This window comes from Schistocerca piceifrons, chromosome 2, assembly GCF_021461385.2.
Source record: "Schistocerca piceifrons isolate TAMUIC-IGC-003096 chromosome 2, iqSchPice1.1, whole genome shotgun sequence".
NCBI classification, from domain to species: domain Eukaryota; kingdom Metazoa; phylum Arthropoda; class Insecta; order Orthoptera; family Acrididae; genus Schistocerca; species Schistocerca piceifrons.
This window is the reverse complement of record NC_060139.1, coordinates 479,737,615-479,753,316: the sequence shown is the minus strand read 5'-3', so window position 1 is coordinate 479,753,316 and position 15,702 is coordinate 479,737,615. Positions and strand designations below refer to the sequence as shown.

The 15,702-nt window shown below is 39.6% G+C and overlaps 1 protein-coding gene across 3 annotated transcripts in view; it reads left to right on the top strand.

Moving 5' to 3' along the window:
- The window catches only part of LOC124776251 (integrator complex subunit 13), a 311,412-nt gene that overhangs the window by 126,820 nt on the left and 168,890 nt on the right, over positions 1-15,702 (top strand). For all 3 annotated transcript variants that reach the window (XM_047251124.1, XM_047251121.1, XM_047251122.1), the window contains exons 11-12: positions 7,593-7,784; positions 8,471-8,842. In XM_047251124.1, the coding sequence (XP_047107080.1) occupies positions 7,593-7,784; positions 8,471-8,842 (564 nt within the window). The remainder of the gene's footprint in view (positions 1-7,592; positions 7,785-8,470; positions 8,843-15,702) is intronic.

Here is a 15,702-nt window from a genome sequence, read left to right as displayed (position 1 = left end):
GTGTGTCAGCAGATTCCTGGGAGTGGGTGGACAGTGCTACATGGTCACTTTCAGACTTGACATGGCAGCAGGCTGTGGTGCTTCAAACTTCCAAGTTCCTTCACCGTACACGTCAATCATCACAAGAAGATAAACCCTGTAGACACACTGTGTTTAATTCCACAGATATGCAACTGAGTGATGCTACAATATCGATGTTGGAAAATGGACTAAATTTGGCACCCATTCCAAAGACATTGCCTGTTGAGCAAGGTGCCTTTAAACGTCCCAGTGAGACTGCTGAAGAAGTATGGTGAGAGACTTGCAGGGCCATAACTTTGGTGCCCACACACAAGCAGAACATAAACACTGAAGAAAGAAAAGAGCTCCATTCCTTAAGAGAAGGCAGAAAAACAGTGATTTTACCTGTTGACAAGGGAAACACATTTGTTCTTTTGCTTGCACCATCTTACTTTAGCAAGATGATGGATTTACTGCAGGATTTTCAGCATATTGTCATCTCCAGAAAGATCCAACTGAAGCAGTACAACGGAAGACATCTGCACATCTCAAGTCCAGCCAGTTTCTCAGACATCTTAAAAAGAACTTAAGAGTACAAGCGCAAGTTCCACCATGACTTTATGGGCTGCCTAAGATCCATGAGGGATGGGTTCCACTTCATCCCATTGTGAGCAACATATTACTTAGCAAAACATCTGGCCTCTCTTCTGAACTATTTGGTAGGAAAATGTGAACATTACATTCGAAACTCAGAAGATCTAATACAATGTCTGAAGACTTTGCATCTCGAACCAGCTGTTGTATTGAGTTTGATGTGGTCTCTTTGTTCACTCGAGTACCTCTGGTGGATTCATTACAACTTATAGAAGCTAAGTAGGAGGAGGACATCTTACATCTATTCAGACATATGCTTGCTTTGACTTACTTTTTATTTAACGAATAGTATTTTGAGCAAACTGATGGTGTCGATATGGGTACTCCTTTTTCTCCCACAGTAGCTAATGTTTTTATGGAAGCCTTTGAGGAAAAAGCGCTTCAGTCAGTGGTGGTGAAACCTAAATGTTTCTGGAGATATGTGGACGAAATTTTTGTAGTATGGCCACATGGGGCAGCAGTGCTTACTGCATACCTGGAACACCTTAACTCCCTGCATACAGCAGTTGCTTCATCATAAAAGTGGACAAAAATGGAGACCTCCTGTTCTTAGATGTCTTGGTCCACAGAAAAGAAGATGGTTCCTTGAGTCACAATGTGTTTTGTAAACCAACTCACACTGACCTACATCTATGAGCTGCGAGCTGCCATCACCCATCTCAATGCAGTGGCGTATTATGGGCTTTTTTTTCATAGGGCTAGAGTTATCTGAGATGCAGGGAGCTTATCAGCAGAGATTAGCCATATTTGCTCTGTGGTGTATGTACAAAATCTTAAACAGATTCACAATGCATTCCAACATGCATTCACTAAACCTCAAGAGTGGCCAGAAGAAACAGAGAACTCCATGATGATGGGTTTCCTACCCTAATGTTGCTGGTGTGTCTAACATCGGCATGTTGTGCAAGAAACATTGAATAAAATGTGTATTTTGTGTTCTACCTTCCAATGTGAGTGAAAATGATGCTGGGTTCTGTTAAAGACAAAAATATGGTGTTAGGAGATCTGGGATATATAAAATCCTTTGCCAGTATGGGAAATCCTACATTGGCCGGACATGTCACGCTGTTAAGGATAGATGCTCTGAATATAGAAGTTACACCAGATTGGGTCAGCCATAAAAGTCTGCTGTGGTGGACACTGTCTTGACACAGGACATAGCATGAACTATGGAGAAACAAAAATACTTTTTCCCACTTCCAAGTACTGGGGTTCTACCATTAAAGAAACAGCCAAAATACATATGAGTAATGACCTGATTAACAGAGACATGGAATTCCAACTCGACAAGGCATGGGAACCAGCGTTGATGGTACTAAGGAATTGTTGGGCGCAGACAAACGAGTCTGAGTCAACACACACGCAGAGTCGGAGTCCACACTCTTAAACTGGGTATCAACATTCTAACTCTGTGCGCACTGGGTCACTATTTGCTGCCATGCTTTTTTCCATGTTGTGCATGCGAAAACAGTGTGCTATTTCTCTGTCAGAGGGCCTGAATGTCGGCGTGCTCTATGATTCATCTATGATGACATTGTAACCCCACCTCTAGGCACCTGCATTTTTCTAGTGAGCCAGTGAATATATTGGCAAGGCACCGTAGCAACACATTAGTAAGCACCTGAAGCTGATGAGCAGCTGTCTTGTTGAAATATTGTGCAGCTTCCACAGTGTTATCTGATGGGATGCCCATGAACCATTGAAGCAGTTTCACTCTATACTGTAGTTTATATGTTGGGTATTACCTCCTATCTATGATGTTGTTGCTTACTCTTTGATTGGATATTCGTTAGCATCTGAATTAAAGAACCTATGAAATGGCATGTAGCACCTCCTTTTGCCACGATAATGATGGTCATCATATGGACTCCAGAAAACAATTAGGCACTCATTCTGATCCACCTCTGATCAACCACTACCTACAACTATATGGGGTCAGTCAAAACTGGGGACGCATCTTTCTTAATGGCACCTCCGATGTTTTCAATAGAATTAAGATCAGGTGATCTGGTTGACCACACAAGCACCCTCATTTCCATCAAGTGTTCTTCAAATCATTCTGATGATGCACATGATGTGACAGGAGGTTTCTGTATTGTTCACCAGTGATACACAATGGAGAATACATAAGGGACTCCCATTTCATTCCCTGTAAACATTACCGTAATGGAATTTCTCTCCATTTCCTGTCTGTATGGTGCTATGTTGACTAGCAGGAAGCATCAACTTATATAGTTTTTGACATAGCTGTATCCTGCCATCAGTTATGCCATCGTATCCCTTCCCTCTCACACATACAAAAAATATATTGGGAAATTGTAAAAGGCTGCCAGACAAGGACTTAACAGTCTTAGAACATATTGCAACAAGTCACTAGGTATACCAGTTCATTTATAAACATGTAGGGGTGTTTAATTCATAATCACCAATTAATTTCAGTTGTAGCTTTGTAAACAATGACAAAAAATGTGTTTCACATTAATAGTGGGCTTCCAGATGTTCTGCCGAGTTGTCGTATCTATTTTATGCACTATATCACAATGAATGACCCAGATGTCTTCTTTAGGTGCTGTGGGTTTTGCTGTTATGTGTAGTTGCTGCCTGGAGCCTAACCAGACATGTATGCATGCATGCGTACATACATACGTACAAACATACATTCACACTAGTTGTTGATGTAGAGATACACTGACCAATGTGCTTTTGTGTAAGCCTGTTGCATCCTAGATAGTTTTCCCTCTGTTATGCAAGGTGTATCTAAACCTTGGTAACAGATATTGAGGGGAGGATGGTGTTACTCCTTTGATTGCATGATGAAATGTTTCTGTGAACAAATGCTTCACAAAACACTTCTACTGTATTGTATGCTGCAGTATTACAGGAGATGCAGTTGTCACTTTACAGGAGATGCTCAAATTGTCCATGAATGCAATGCGCACATGGCAACATTTTGATGTAGTCAGTGAAGCCTTTTGATTATAAACTTGGCTTTGTAGAAGAGCTGCAGAGTTATTAGTTCATTGTACCAGGTTGTTGATATTGTGGTAATGAACATTACCTGTAACATGCTTTCCTACAACAAAAATCAAGTGGATTAAAGTTTGGAAACTGGGTGGGACATAAATGGCTGATCCACTCTCAGTGGAATATGTTATCCAAAACGGATGAATATTCAATCCTAAGCGGCTAGGACCTCATCATGCATGAACCACATGGTACAGTTAACTCCTAGAGGAACTTTTTCCAGTGATAAAGGCAGAGTGCCCCTCATGAACATAAAATACACTGGTCCATTTAAGTGTCTCGTTAACAAGCATGGGCTGATTCAACAGCCCTGAGTAATGCCTTAGGAAAGCAAGTAATATGTGTCTACATGTGAGTCTTATTTATTGATGCCATGGATAACACAAACATCACTATAGGAGTGACCATGTGAAAGATCTCTCTGCCTGTAGGTGGAAATCAGTCTCTCTCACTCCTTGCACCTTTTGCAAATGGTTTGGATAAAGGCATATTTACATAAAATAAACCACAAAGACATGGGATTTTCATGCTTTGCAAGATCCACGTGTTGTGTTCTCATATCTTAATAATTGTGCACATGTTTCTCCATGGCAGGTGTTTGTATATGGTGTGGCTGTGTGCTGTTCCCAAGGGCAGGTTCCACTGAGCCTGTTTCATTCATGGAATGGTACACTGCTGAAACATCCCACATAGTGTTTACTGTCATACTGAAAAATACTCCTGATATAAGCATACTGCTTTATACAAGGGTGGTTTGAAACGTTGTCAGAACAGAATAGAAAAAAGTACTTACATCACTGAAACATTTTTGCTTTTCAATGTAGTCTCCTTGTAGATTACTGCACTTAGTCCAACGATGTTCCAGTGCCTTAATACCATCTTGAAAATGAGTTTCCTCCAGGCCTGCAAAATAGTTCTCAACTCAGGCTATCAATTCTTCGTTTTTCAACCACCAAGAAAAATTTTCAGTTTTGGGAAGTAATGGAAGTCTGGTGTAGCCATATTAGGTGAATAAGGTGGATGTGACAACAATTCATACCTTAGTTTGTGTAATTTTGCCATGGATATGGCACATGTGTGCGGGTGTGCATTGTCTTGATGGAAGATGTCTTTCTTCCATGTGAAACATGGCCTTTTGTCCCGTATATTTTGTTGCAGTTTGTCCAGGAGGTTAGCACAGTATTCTGCAGTAATTGTTTGCCCAGTGGGGAAATAATCTACAAACAGAATCCCCTTCGCATCCCAGAACACTGATGCCACTACCTTTCCCGCTGAAGGAATTGTCTTTGCTTTCTTTGGTGATGGAGAATCAGTATGTTTCCACTGCTTTGAGTGTTGTTTTGTCTCTGGGGTATAGTAGTTTCATCTGTGGTCACAAACCGGTGCAAAAAATCTTGTTTGTTTCTCCTAAAATGGGCCAAGCATTGTTCCGATATGTCCTTTCTTGTGCGTTTTTGATCCAGCATCAAGAGTCATGGTACCCACCTTGCAGATAATTTTTTCATTTCAAATTCTTCAGTTAAAGTGTATTATACCCTTTCAGATGACATCTGGCAAACATAAAGAATTTCATGCGCTTTCAATCGGCGATCCTCAGTGACCATTTTGTGCACTTTTGCAATGATTTCTGGAGTAGTGACACATTTTGGCTGATCATTGCGCAGATCATCATCTAAGCTCTCCCGACCAAATTTAAATTCATTTGACCACTTAGCAACAGTTGAATATAAAGGAGCTGAGTCCCCCAGTGTATTCTGGAAATCGACATGAATGTCCTTTGCTTTCATACCTTTCTTTACGAAGTTCTTAATCACTGCTTGAATCTCGATTTTTTTCCGTCTTTGCAAATCACTACACAGGAACAACAACAGAGCCATGTCACTGCCACAGCTCTCTTCCAAGAGCACTGATGTGGCACATGTTTACAGGCAACAGTCCAATGAATATCGTGGTGCTTCCAAGAACTTTTCAGACCACACTTGTACCTATTGCCATTTGCCCAGTCAAACACAAACAGCATGCTTCCTTATTCTTAGTTTGAGTAAAATACTATATTTCACACACAAATTACAACTTACTCTGTTGCATTGTTTGTTACTCACTGTCCTTAGTATATCACTAATGCACTAGGTTACACACTCACATGTATATATATACCTTTACTTTATAAAATATAATAGTTCTGTACTCTGTGTGTGTATGTTAAATACTTGATTGCTTGAAGTGTCTTCTCTCCTGTTCAGTGCATGCTGCTAATGTTAATGATCTCCAGTGTCCTTTGTGTATCTTTCTGTGTTTGTTTTGTAGTGCATGTGAGGTGGCGCATACTTCTTCATAGTAGATGTAATATTGTAGACATTGTGACAGATACATTATACCTCATATTATACCCAATTTTTTACCCCACCCTATGTGTTTATTTTTTTAATTTCCAAGCCATCTTTTATTAGACGGATAGCCTTTAGCATCTAGGGTTTACTACTTGCCAGGAAAAGGGGGCACCAAGCAGCCACCACAGGCTGCAAACTACTGCATATTTCTGCAAGAACCAAGAACAAAACAGTCACAGTTCTTAGTTAATGAATTTAGAACTGTTGACTCCTCACATGAAACAAGCTTTCTCATTTAAGAGATGTTTCGGACATAACTTAGATGTATATTTAATACTGACTCTCACAAACTTAGCTCAGTTATTGAACAAAAATGTTTTGTTCATCAATAAATGAGTAGTGCCTGCTTTTATCAACTTAAATATTATTTACAGGTTGTACTTAATGCTATCTAGAACCACTTACTGGGGAAATATAATATACGTACAGTTTTGGTTTATTAAAGCATGTCCTTCTCATATCTAGTTGAGTATCACATATTTTTATGCGTAAATATTTTTGTTAGATGCTATTTGTTAGTATTCTCCAGAAATTCTGAAATATCTCTCTTTTTCAACTTTTCAGTTGGCTAACGTCAACAGAGGAAGAGAGAGAGAAGAAATCTTCACTAGAATATCCATTTCATTCGTTTGCTATCTTATGTGAAACTTGAGGCCTACAAAGTTTCACATGTTTTTGTCCTTTTCCTGTTTCTCCTGTGCACTGTCTGTTTCTACCTTTTTCCATCACCCCAACTGTGATCTTCACCATTAATTAATCTGCATTCTAGTAATCCTTATTTAGAGTTCCTTCAGACTACAGAACCCTCCAGTATCAAGGATGGATGATTCTAGTTCCATAGTGATAGTGTCTAGCACTTTTTGTCCTCTCCCTGTTTCTCCTGTGCACTGTCTGTTTCTACCTTTTTCCATCACCCCAACTGTGATCTTCACCATTAATTTTTTAATCTGCGTTCTAGTAGCCCTTATTTCGAGTTCCTTCAGACTACAGAACCCTCCAGTATCAAGGATGGATGATTCTAGTTCCATAGTGATAGTGTCTAGCACTTTGTAGAGAAAGCCACCTCGCCACAATATTTTTGCATTGTGACAGTGGTGCATGGCCTGTCTCATGCTCTGATTTCAACTTGGACTGGCATCTGATGGTTTCTGTGTCATATTATTCACCATGTCTATGGTGTGAGCAATTATTGTGTACCTTTGACCATTGTCATTGTATATGTGAAGCTGTTATCTTTCTCAGTTTTTGTTTTTATTTGATGCATTTGCTTCTCTTTATTCTAAATTTTGAATGTGTGGATCCAAGTGAAAAGGGACAGAATTTGATTTAGTAGTATTATTTGTGCTATTGTTTTCTAGGAAGTGTTGTGTGTTAATGTGTATGTAACATTTGGATTTAATTTTATATTGATACACACAACTTACATCAACTAACTCTGTATGTGTTCTACTTTATTCCAATTATTTCATACAAATAATATGAAATAGTAGAAAGTTACAAATTGGTCATTGTTTGGTTATTCAGGGAAGAACAGTATCGGATTATGTGGAATGAACTGGAAACTTTCTTGCGTGCACATTGTCGCAGTGAGCAACACAGCCGTGTGTTGAATTGCCTCTTGGAATGCCGGAACAAGTCTCCTGATGACGATAAAACAAAGGCTGAAAAGCCTGGAGACATAGTAGAACTTGATGAGGCTCTTCGTGAACTTGACCAGTAAGTGAATGCATTTCTAAGATATGTATAGTAGGTATATACAGTACATATTTTTAGGTGGATTATCTTGCTCCGGACACTCGTGTGAATAATTTCACTATTTGTTTTTGTATTGCTTTGCCACTGACTTTAACTACTTCTATTTGAAAGCCACTATCTGCAGACAGAGAAATATTAAATGACTTTATGCGCATAATCAACCATTACATTTAGATTGTTATTATTTTTTATTAACTATTTTAGTTATGGTGATTTACACACATTACTAATGGAGTTTATTCACAAAAAGAAATATATGTACAATATGTTCTTTGGAAACAATGGAAGTTATCTTAAGTCCATATCCTAAGCAAAGTCCAGTCCCAGGCTCTTCAGATGGCACACCTGAATATCAGTACCAAGTCGGTAGTGACACCGCAGAGGTCAACAGTAAGGTCACACCAACTACTCACTTTCCATGGTAACATCAAAAGGCACCACTACAAGAATGTGTGTTTCTGGCTCATATCTGAAATGTTTGAAGATATCTTTGAATGCTTATACAATTTTGTTTCTATTGTTTTACTTGACTATCTTCCTTCATAAGATATCTAAGGGGATGCTTGCTTTTATTGTTTAAAATTTGCAGTGCTTATTGTAGTAAGCTTTTTATTCTTTTTAAGATGTTTTAATGTTCATTTCTGCAGATTTGGAAAATTGGGTGAAACCTCATCAGAGTTTTCATCTCGAGCAACAGTTATCCGAGCAACAACCGATTCTCCAATGTCTCCACCACCAGCATCTGCAACAGTGGGAATTGTTTCCACAACTCGAGTGCCACCAGTGGGACACAGATCAGCAGCTGTAGGAAGTAGCATATATTCAGGACCTCGCACTTTCCTTGATGTGTGGGTTGAACGAGTTGCATCACGTTCTGACACAAAGTTGGAATTCTCAGGGCGGCTTTCAGGAGATCCACTTCCAGGTGGTGGCAGCATTGCAAGACTGTATCCAAATGTCAAAGATGCAAGTGAATCAAGAACTGGTGGTAATCGTGGTGCTGAGATAGTTGGCGATGGGTAGGCTGTGTTTTATTAAGATTCCTTGTTTTATCACCTGCAAACTATTTAGACAGCATGACAGTGCTTAATGTGCCTGTGCAAGTCTTAATACTGATAATCATTTTTAATGGTTAATGATACTTTCTCACACTTTTTTCCTGCCAAGTGGAACTAACGAGGTTTTACTTGCCATGAGTGGTACTTTGTTCCCTTTTTGAATATTGTGTGTACCAGCGTGCTTAATGTCAATTCCCAAGTGAAATGAGATCTAATGAAAATGTGTTTTGCAAGTGTGAGAATACTTATCATTTATTTCTCTCTTTTTAAACCTTACTTGTATATAGTACTAATAACACTGGGCAACAAAAAAAGATTTTTTTAAAAAAGTCTAGGGTTTTCCCACTGAAATAGACTAATTTTGATGCACTGAGTCCGAAAATGACCTTGGTTTTGTTCTATCAGGTCAGGATTTTTTGCTACAGAAATTTTTAAAAATCGATTTTTCGTAAAAAAAACAAATTTCTTTGTATCATCTGCTGAGAAACCCCGGAAGATTTTTTCCGTTTTCCTCAAGAAATAAAAGTCAACGTATGCAAATTCATTAAGTTTTTATTTACTCCATCAAAGTAAATAAGCATATTTATCATAATATTAGTATAACAATGAGCGTTACGTGACACAAAAGTTCAGAGTTCACGGCATGAATCGGCGTTTCTTCGATTCCCGTTTGTGAGCAGCTGCTGGGTTGTCTCTCTTCAGCATCCAACGGTAGTCCGCCATCATGACTGCGTCCCACTTCCCCTGGTACCTATCCTCCATTTGGCGCATGTCCTGATGGAACCTTTCTCCCTGCTCGTCGCTCATCGCCCCAAGGTTTTCAGGAAACTTCTCCATGTGTGAGTACAGGAAGTGCATCTTTATACTCATCAAACACCCGAGCTTTTGAAAGGCCTCTATCATGCTGCTGATGAGTCTGGCGTGGTTTGCTGCCTTCGTGTTCCCCAGGAAGTTGTTCACCACCTGCACAAACGATTTCCACGCTGCGCACTCTAACGTGTTCATGGAGTTTTCGAACTCTGTGTCCTTTATGAGCTGCCGTATCTGTGGCCCATCGAAAATGCCGGCCTTCAGCTTCCCAATGGTCAGTGCCGGAAAGGCTCAGCACAGGTAGTGGAAGCACCTCCCATCCTTGTCCAGAGCACGCGTGAACTGTTTCATTAACCCAAGCTTCATGTGTAGCGGTGGGATCAATATCTTCTCCCGGTCAACAAGAGGTTCGTTTATGATGTTTCTCGCACCAGGTACTAACTGCTCTCATGGCGGCCACACTTTCTTTACATAGTGCTGGGCTCTGTCTCGACTGTCCCACATACATATAAAGCATGGGTATTTCGTGAACCCGGACTGCTGACCAAGTAGAAAGTTCACCATCTTGAAGTCGATGCAGATGATCCATTGGTGCTGCTCATATTGGATTTTGTCGAGCACGTACTTCACTGCTTCATATTTCTCTACGAGAGTTGTGGAGTGAGCAAGAGGAATTGAGGCGAACTCGTTCCTGTTGTGGAGAAGCACACACTTCAAAGAGCGCTTGCAGCTGTCAATAAAGAGTCGCCAATCTCTCGGATCGTATGTAGGAGCCCCGAGTTTAACAAGAAGACCGGCGACATCTCGGCAGTACACTAGGTCTTCCTCCTGGCAGAAGTAGCCCATGTAGTACTCATGCCTTCTACGAAAGAAAGTGATACGCGCGTCCTCGCCAAGTAGATTTTTCTCTTTGAGTCTGGAGGCCAACAGCTTGGATGAAGTCTTCGACAAGCTGAGATCCCGAACAAGATCATTAAGCTCACATTGTGAAAAGAGCTGCCGACCATCTTGTGCTTCATACTCCTCGTCTGCTATATATCCTCCCTCGTCTGCAGTGGTGGCCTCGTCGTCGATGTTAGGAAGCTCTGTGAACGCTGGTACAGGAATTTCTTCGCAGTGAGCAACTGGACGGCGGGCAGATGGAAGGTCGGGGTACTGGAGGCTGTGCCGATTCTTCCGGTTGATGCCAGTAGTATTGATGGTGCAGAAGTAACAATCCGATGCATGGTCAAAGGGCTCCCTCCAAACCATCGGAATCCCAAACTTCAGTGAAGTTTTCGTGCCCTTCGTCCACCGCCGGAGGTATTCCACGCACTTCTTGCAGACCGTGTGTGGTGCCCAGGGCTTATCTTGGTCACCCAGCTTGACTTGAAAGTAAGCCTGGTAGGCCTTCTTCACAAATCCAGTGATGTTCTTCCTGTCCACTGAAAGCGTGTATTCTCCGCAGATGTAGCAGAAAACGTCTGGATTATTCATGCATGAACGTCGCGCAGAAGCCATATCAATCTGAAATAGTAATAGAAATATGCAGTTGACTGTCAGACAATAAAAATTAGAATAAATTTTATACTATAGTAAGAAAAAAAGGTATCTATTGGAATGATTAACTGTTACAATCTTAAAGGCTTCTTTTGTTTTCGTATGTCCTGAATAATCCCCTTAAAACCCCTAATATTAGGATATTGAAGCCTATAAAAAGGCTTACATTTCAGGGAAAAATGGTCGTGTAGGCCTATGGCTGTATCTCAAAAAGTTGACCTGATAGAGCAAAATCAATGTGATATTCGGACTCAGAACACCAAAATTAGTCTAAATCAGCTGAGAAACCCATGACGTTTTTTTGGTTGTTGCCCAGTGTAATTATGAATGTTTTTGTGCTTACTTACTTACTTGAGTGACTTTGTCTTGGAATAAGAACTTATCACTACCCTTGTAACTTCATTGGCTGCCTTAATGTATTTTTATTCATAAGAATTCTATAGTGACAATCTTTGAGTGCAGCATGCTTTGGAATTAATGGCTCGTTATTATATTTTGGCAAGAAGTACATTTTATTTGTAATGAAACAGGAACTTGATTACCTTTTGTTCTCCAGTCATAAAAAATGTAACCGAAATCATCAGAAATGAGGACAAGTATAAAAATAATAGTCTGAAAACTTGAGAAATATGTAACCAGAAAATAATTTTTAAAACGTGTTTGTGTGTGAACATTGTTTTGTTGGGAAAGAATGCTAAACTGTTAATTAGTAAAGTACATCATGTACCTATGCAAGTCTCTATGGACCATAGTGTATAATGGCAGCAAGTTTTGTTTATTAAGTTTGTTGCCATGATATATGGTTGAGACCTGTGTACGGTTAACATTCCAAGCATTTCTTTAATGGGCAGTAAGAACAAAACTGAAACATCTACTTTTTGTTAAATGATATATGATTAAATCTATAAATAAAGATTTTGTTGTTGCCAAATATGATCAATAATAGATAATTTTTTATATTTTTGGGTTTGTTGCTGATGAGGAAAAATAGTTATAGGCAGTCCTTGGAGCTCTAGCTGCACTTGTATTGTATTACATTAATTATGATGTAAAGTTGTGTCGGGTTCAACCTTTAGCTCCGTAGCTACTTACGAGATGAAGTAGATCATTATGCTCACAGTCAAAAACCTTCCTTTGGATGGTAGAAACAATATGAAGTGAGTAAGTGGTGTGTGTGAAAAAACTGTCCTCATTATTATCACTTTTTACTTGCTCAGTTCCCCAGAATATGTTAAGGCATGTTTTTTTCATGTAAGTTTTGAACATAAGTGAGCTGTTTTAAGTGTCACACAACATTTGCATGTAATGGGCAGATAACATGTGGCAAATGTGGTAAGGCAAACGTGAAGTGAAAGAGAAGCTCCAACATTCTCACAACACGGAGCTAAAGTTACAGTTTTCAGAGTGAGAAAATGCTGTAGAAGATAAAAGCCGCCAAATGAGAGCATTACATTTAGGCAAAGAAGTTATAAACATTGATGGAGCCACACACATTTTCAACAGCCTTCAATTTAATCATTGGGCAAAACATACAAATCCCTGTAAGAGTTGCTATTGGGTGAGGAGTGCTTCCCAACAATGAGGGCCAGGCATGTGACTACAAATTTTCAAATGCCAGCCAAGTGCAGAGAACCCCTCAGCCTCTCATGTTGTAAAGATACAATAAACATTAGAGAGAGGTGGAAGAGCTCATTCAGAATGCTCTGAGTCAAAATAAATCATTCCATTAGCTCAACACAAGTATGGGGATCCATCTAAATACTTTCTGGGAATTGCAGTTGGCCACATCCAATGCTGCTGGACTGATGGAGGAAAGTGTATGAACATCATCTAGAGATTTTGTCCAAACAATGGCAGATCATTTTGCCAAAAGTGCTGCCAATGGCTACATGGATCCAGAATTCCTTTACTGCCGTGTGACAGTGATGAGAGGTGGGTTAGGCTACATATCTAACATGTTTGAGTCCAGTAATTGTACTGTAGCAACCCAAATCAAGTACCTCATATTACAGCACCTTGATGACACAAAGGAAATCCATCTACAATGTCTTAAGATTCAGCAGGACAATTTCCCAGCTCGTTGAGAGAGGCAATTGTAGTGTACCTTCCCTCTCAAAAAATTGTCCCAGTTGTAATAGTGTTGGCTTAACAGTATATGGGGTGATTCTTATTAACATTTAAAAAGTGATCTAGATGATGATGAGACAAGTAATGTAATATAAGACAAGTGGGGCCACAAATGTCAGGAAATACCCCAGAAGTGGATGACAAATACCCCAGTGCAGCCTGTTGCATCTGATCATCCCAACCCAAGTCAAGTATTCACTTCGGTGTGGCTTTGGGCATAAATGAAAAACTTTAGCATGTGGGGCTCAGTGTTAGAGTGCTGCAACGCTCAATGTTTGACCAGTCATGGTTCGCCTGTTGACGGGGAGACCGAGCCACTCATGTCCGGCCCCACACGACCCGGCTCGATCATGTACTCATCCCATGTCTGATGTCCGGATTCCTGACACATGGATAACCGAGCTTGACCGGTCACTGCTGACGTCTCAACTCTCTCTCTCTCTCTCTCTCTCTCTCTCTCTCTCTCTCTCTTTCTCTCTCTCTTAATACAAAAGTAACGTTTCCAAGAATGGGTACGTAACACAGCTAAATTCATAAAGCACTTGGAAAGTAAAATGATATTTCAATACAATCGCGGACAGAAGACGAGTCTCATTTCCAAACAGAAGATATATTTTTCCTTTCATTAATAGGAAACATTAAATAAGTGCTGTCCCTGTAACGTAGAAGACAACTATCTTCGTAAAGAAAGCATACAAAGAACATTAAACATTTACAGATGTAACTTGTCATACTTTTCACTTGTTTGCAATAGAAACAAAATTATAATTATTGTTGATCAGCAGTAAATCACTAATGTGTTCCGGATTTAATTGGCTGCGGCGATTTTTCAGTAACATGCCGGCTTTGCTAAAGCATCTTTCACTAGGTGCGCTTGTTGCTGGGATACATAAAATATGTCTTGCAACTGCATCCAGGTCTGGCAGTTCTGTTTCACGTCGGATCCACCACTTTAAGATGTCATCATCATCTCTGGGGTGCATTAAAATGTAGAGATCTACTTCATCTGCTGCGGATTATCTATTGTTCCTCCATTCCTTGAAACGATTTCTCTTTCTGGGTGGTGATGGCACAGTACTTGAAGGATCTATGATAATAAACAAAAGAGACAAGTAATACAAAACTGATGTGGAAATCATTGAAACATTCCCTTAAAAACGGAGTGTTTTACGTTAATGAAATATTATACGAATTATAACATTCCCGTTTCTCTATAATACACTATCCACTAACTATGCAAAAATGATTATGTTAATGATTGCATGTTGTACCTGCATAAGTAGCACACATTTGTCACACACTGCTAAGAATTTCCTGCTTTTCATTTACTTCAAGCATATTAAGATCACAGAAAGACGGCCAAAGAAACTCAGAAAATTTATGTCTGGAAGTGATCACAATCTTCTCACAAAAGAAAGTCAAGGTTCGATTTTTAATCCTTTGTACCTCCTGTTAAAAAATACTTATCTATTGGTACACATCAATTATGCTAGTAAATTACAAATCTATTGTGTATCATAATGAAACAGTGCTTTTAACTGCAGTAATTACTCACCTGACAGTCAGTGTCATTGACACTGCAAATTTGTTGCAGTTTGTGAAACCAAAGAAGAACTAACTGGATTGTCAGTTCTTTTTCGCCTTCTAATTCATCTGTGGCCTCTTTATATGATCTCAGAAAGTGCACAATTTTTCCTGCAAGCTCATTATCATATCCTTGCAATCTGTAAGCCGAGTCCTTTTCCGTCAGCAAGGCAACAACTTTGTTATACTGAGAGTGTAAGGATTCCAGCATAGTGTACAACATGTTCCAGCGTGTGCAGACCTCTTGTTTCAACGATGATTTCAAAGATCAGCAGAGGCCACTTTTATTAATGTACCTTACAATGCATTTTGCAGTATTTATTGTTGATGCGATGTTCGGGGCATGATTTAACAAGAAGTTATCTTCATCTAAAGTATGGCTAAGTGCTGTGTTTATACAATGAGCAGCACAAGGAATCCTTTAGTGATTTTCCAAAGCCTTTATTACATTGGCACCCTGGTCGGAGACAAAAACAAAACTGTGCAACATGTACGGCGAAATGTCCCAATCAGCCATCCTCTCTTCAATTTCTTTCATAACATTTACTCCCATCTTCTTGACGTCCGGGAATTTTGTTGAAAATAAAACATTGTTCACAAGAGACCAATCTGAGTTAATGTAATGTGTTGTAAGTGTCAAATAGTGCATCTGATTATGCGAATCAGTCCACACATCAACTGTCGCAGCACATGTTTTATTAATAACTTCCACAATACCAGAAGGCATTATGGTGTTTCGTATTGCATCAACTTGTTCTTTG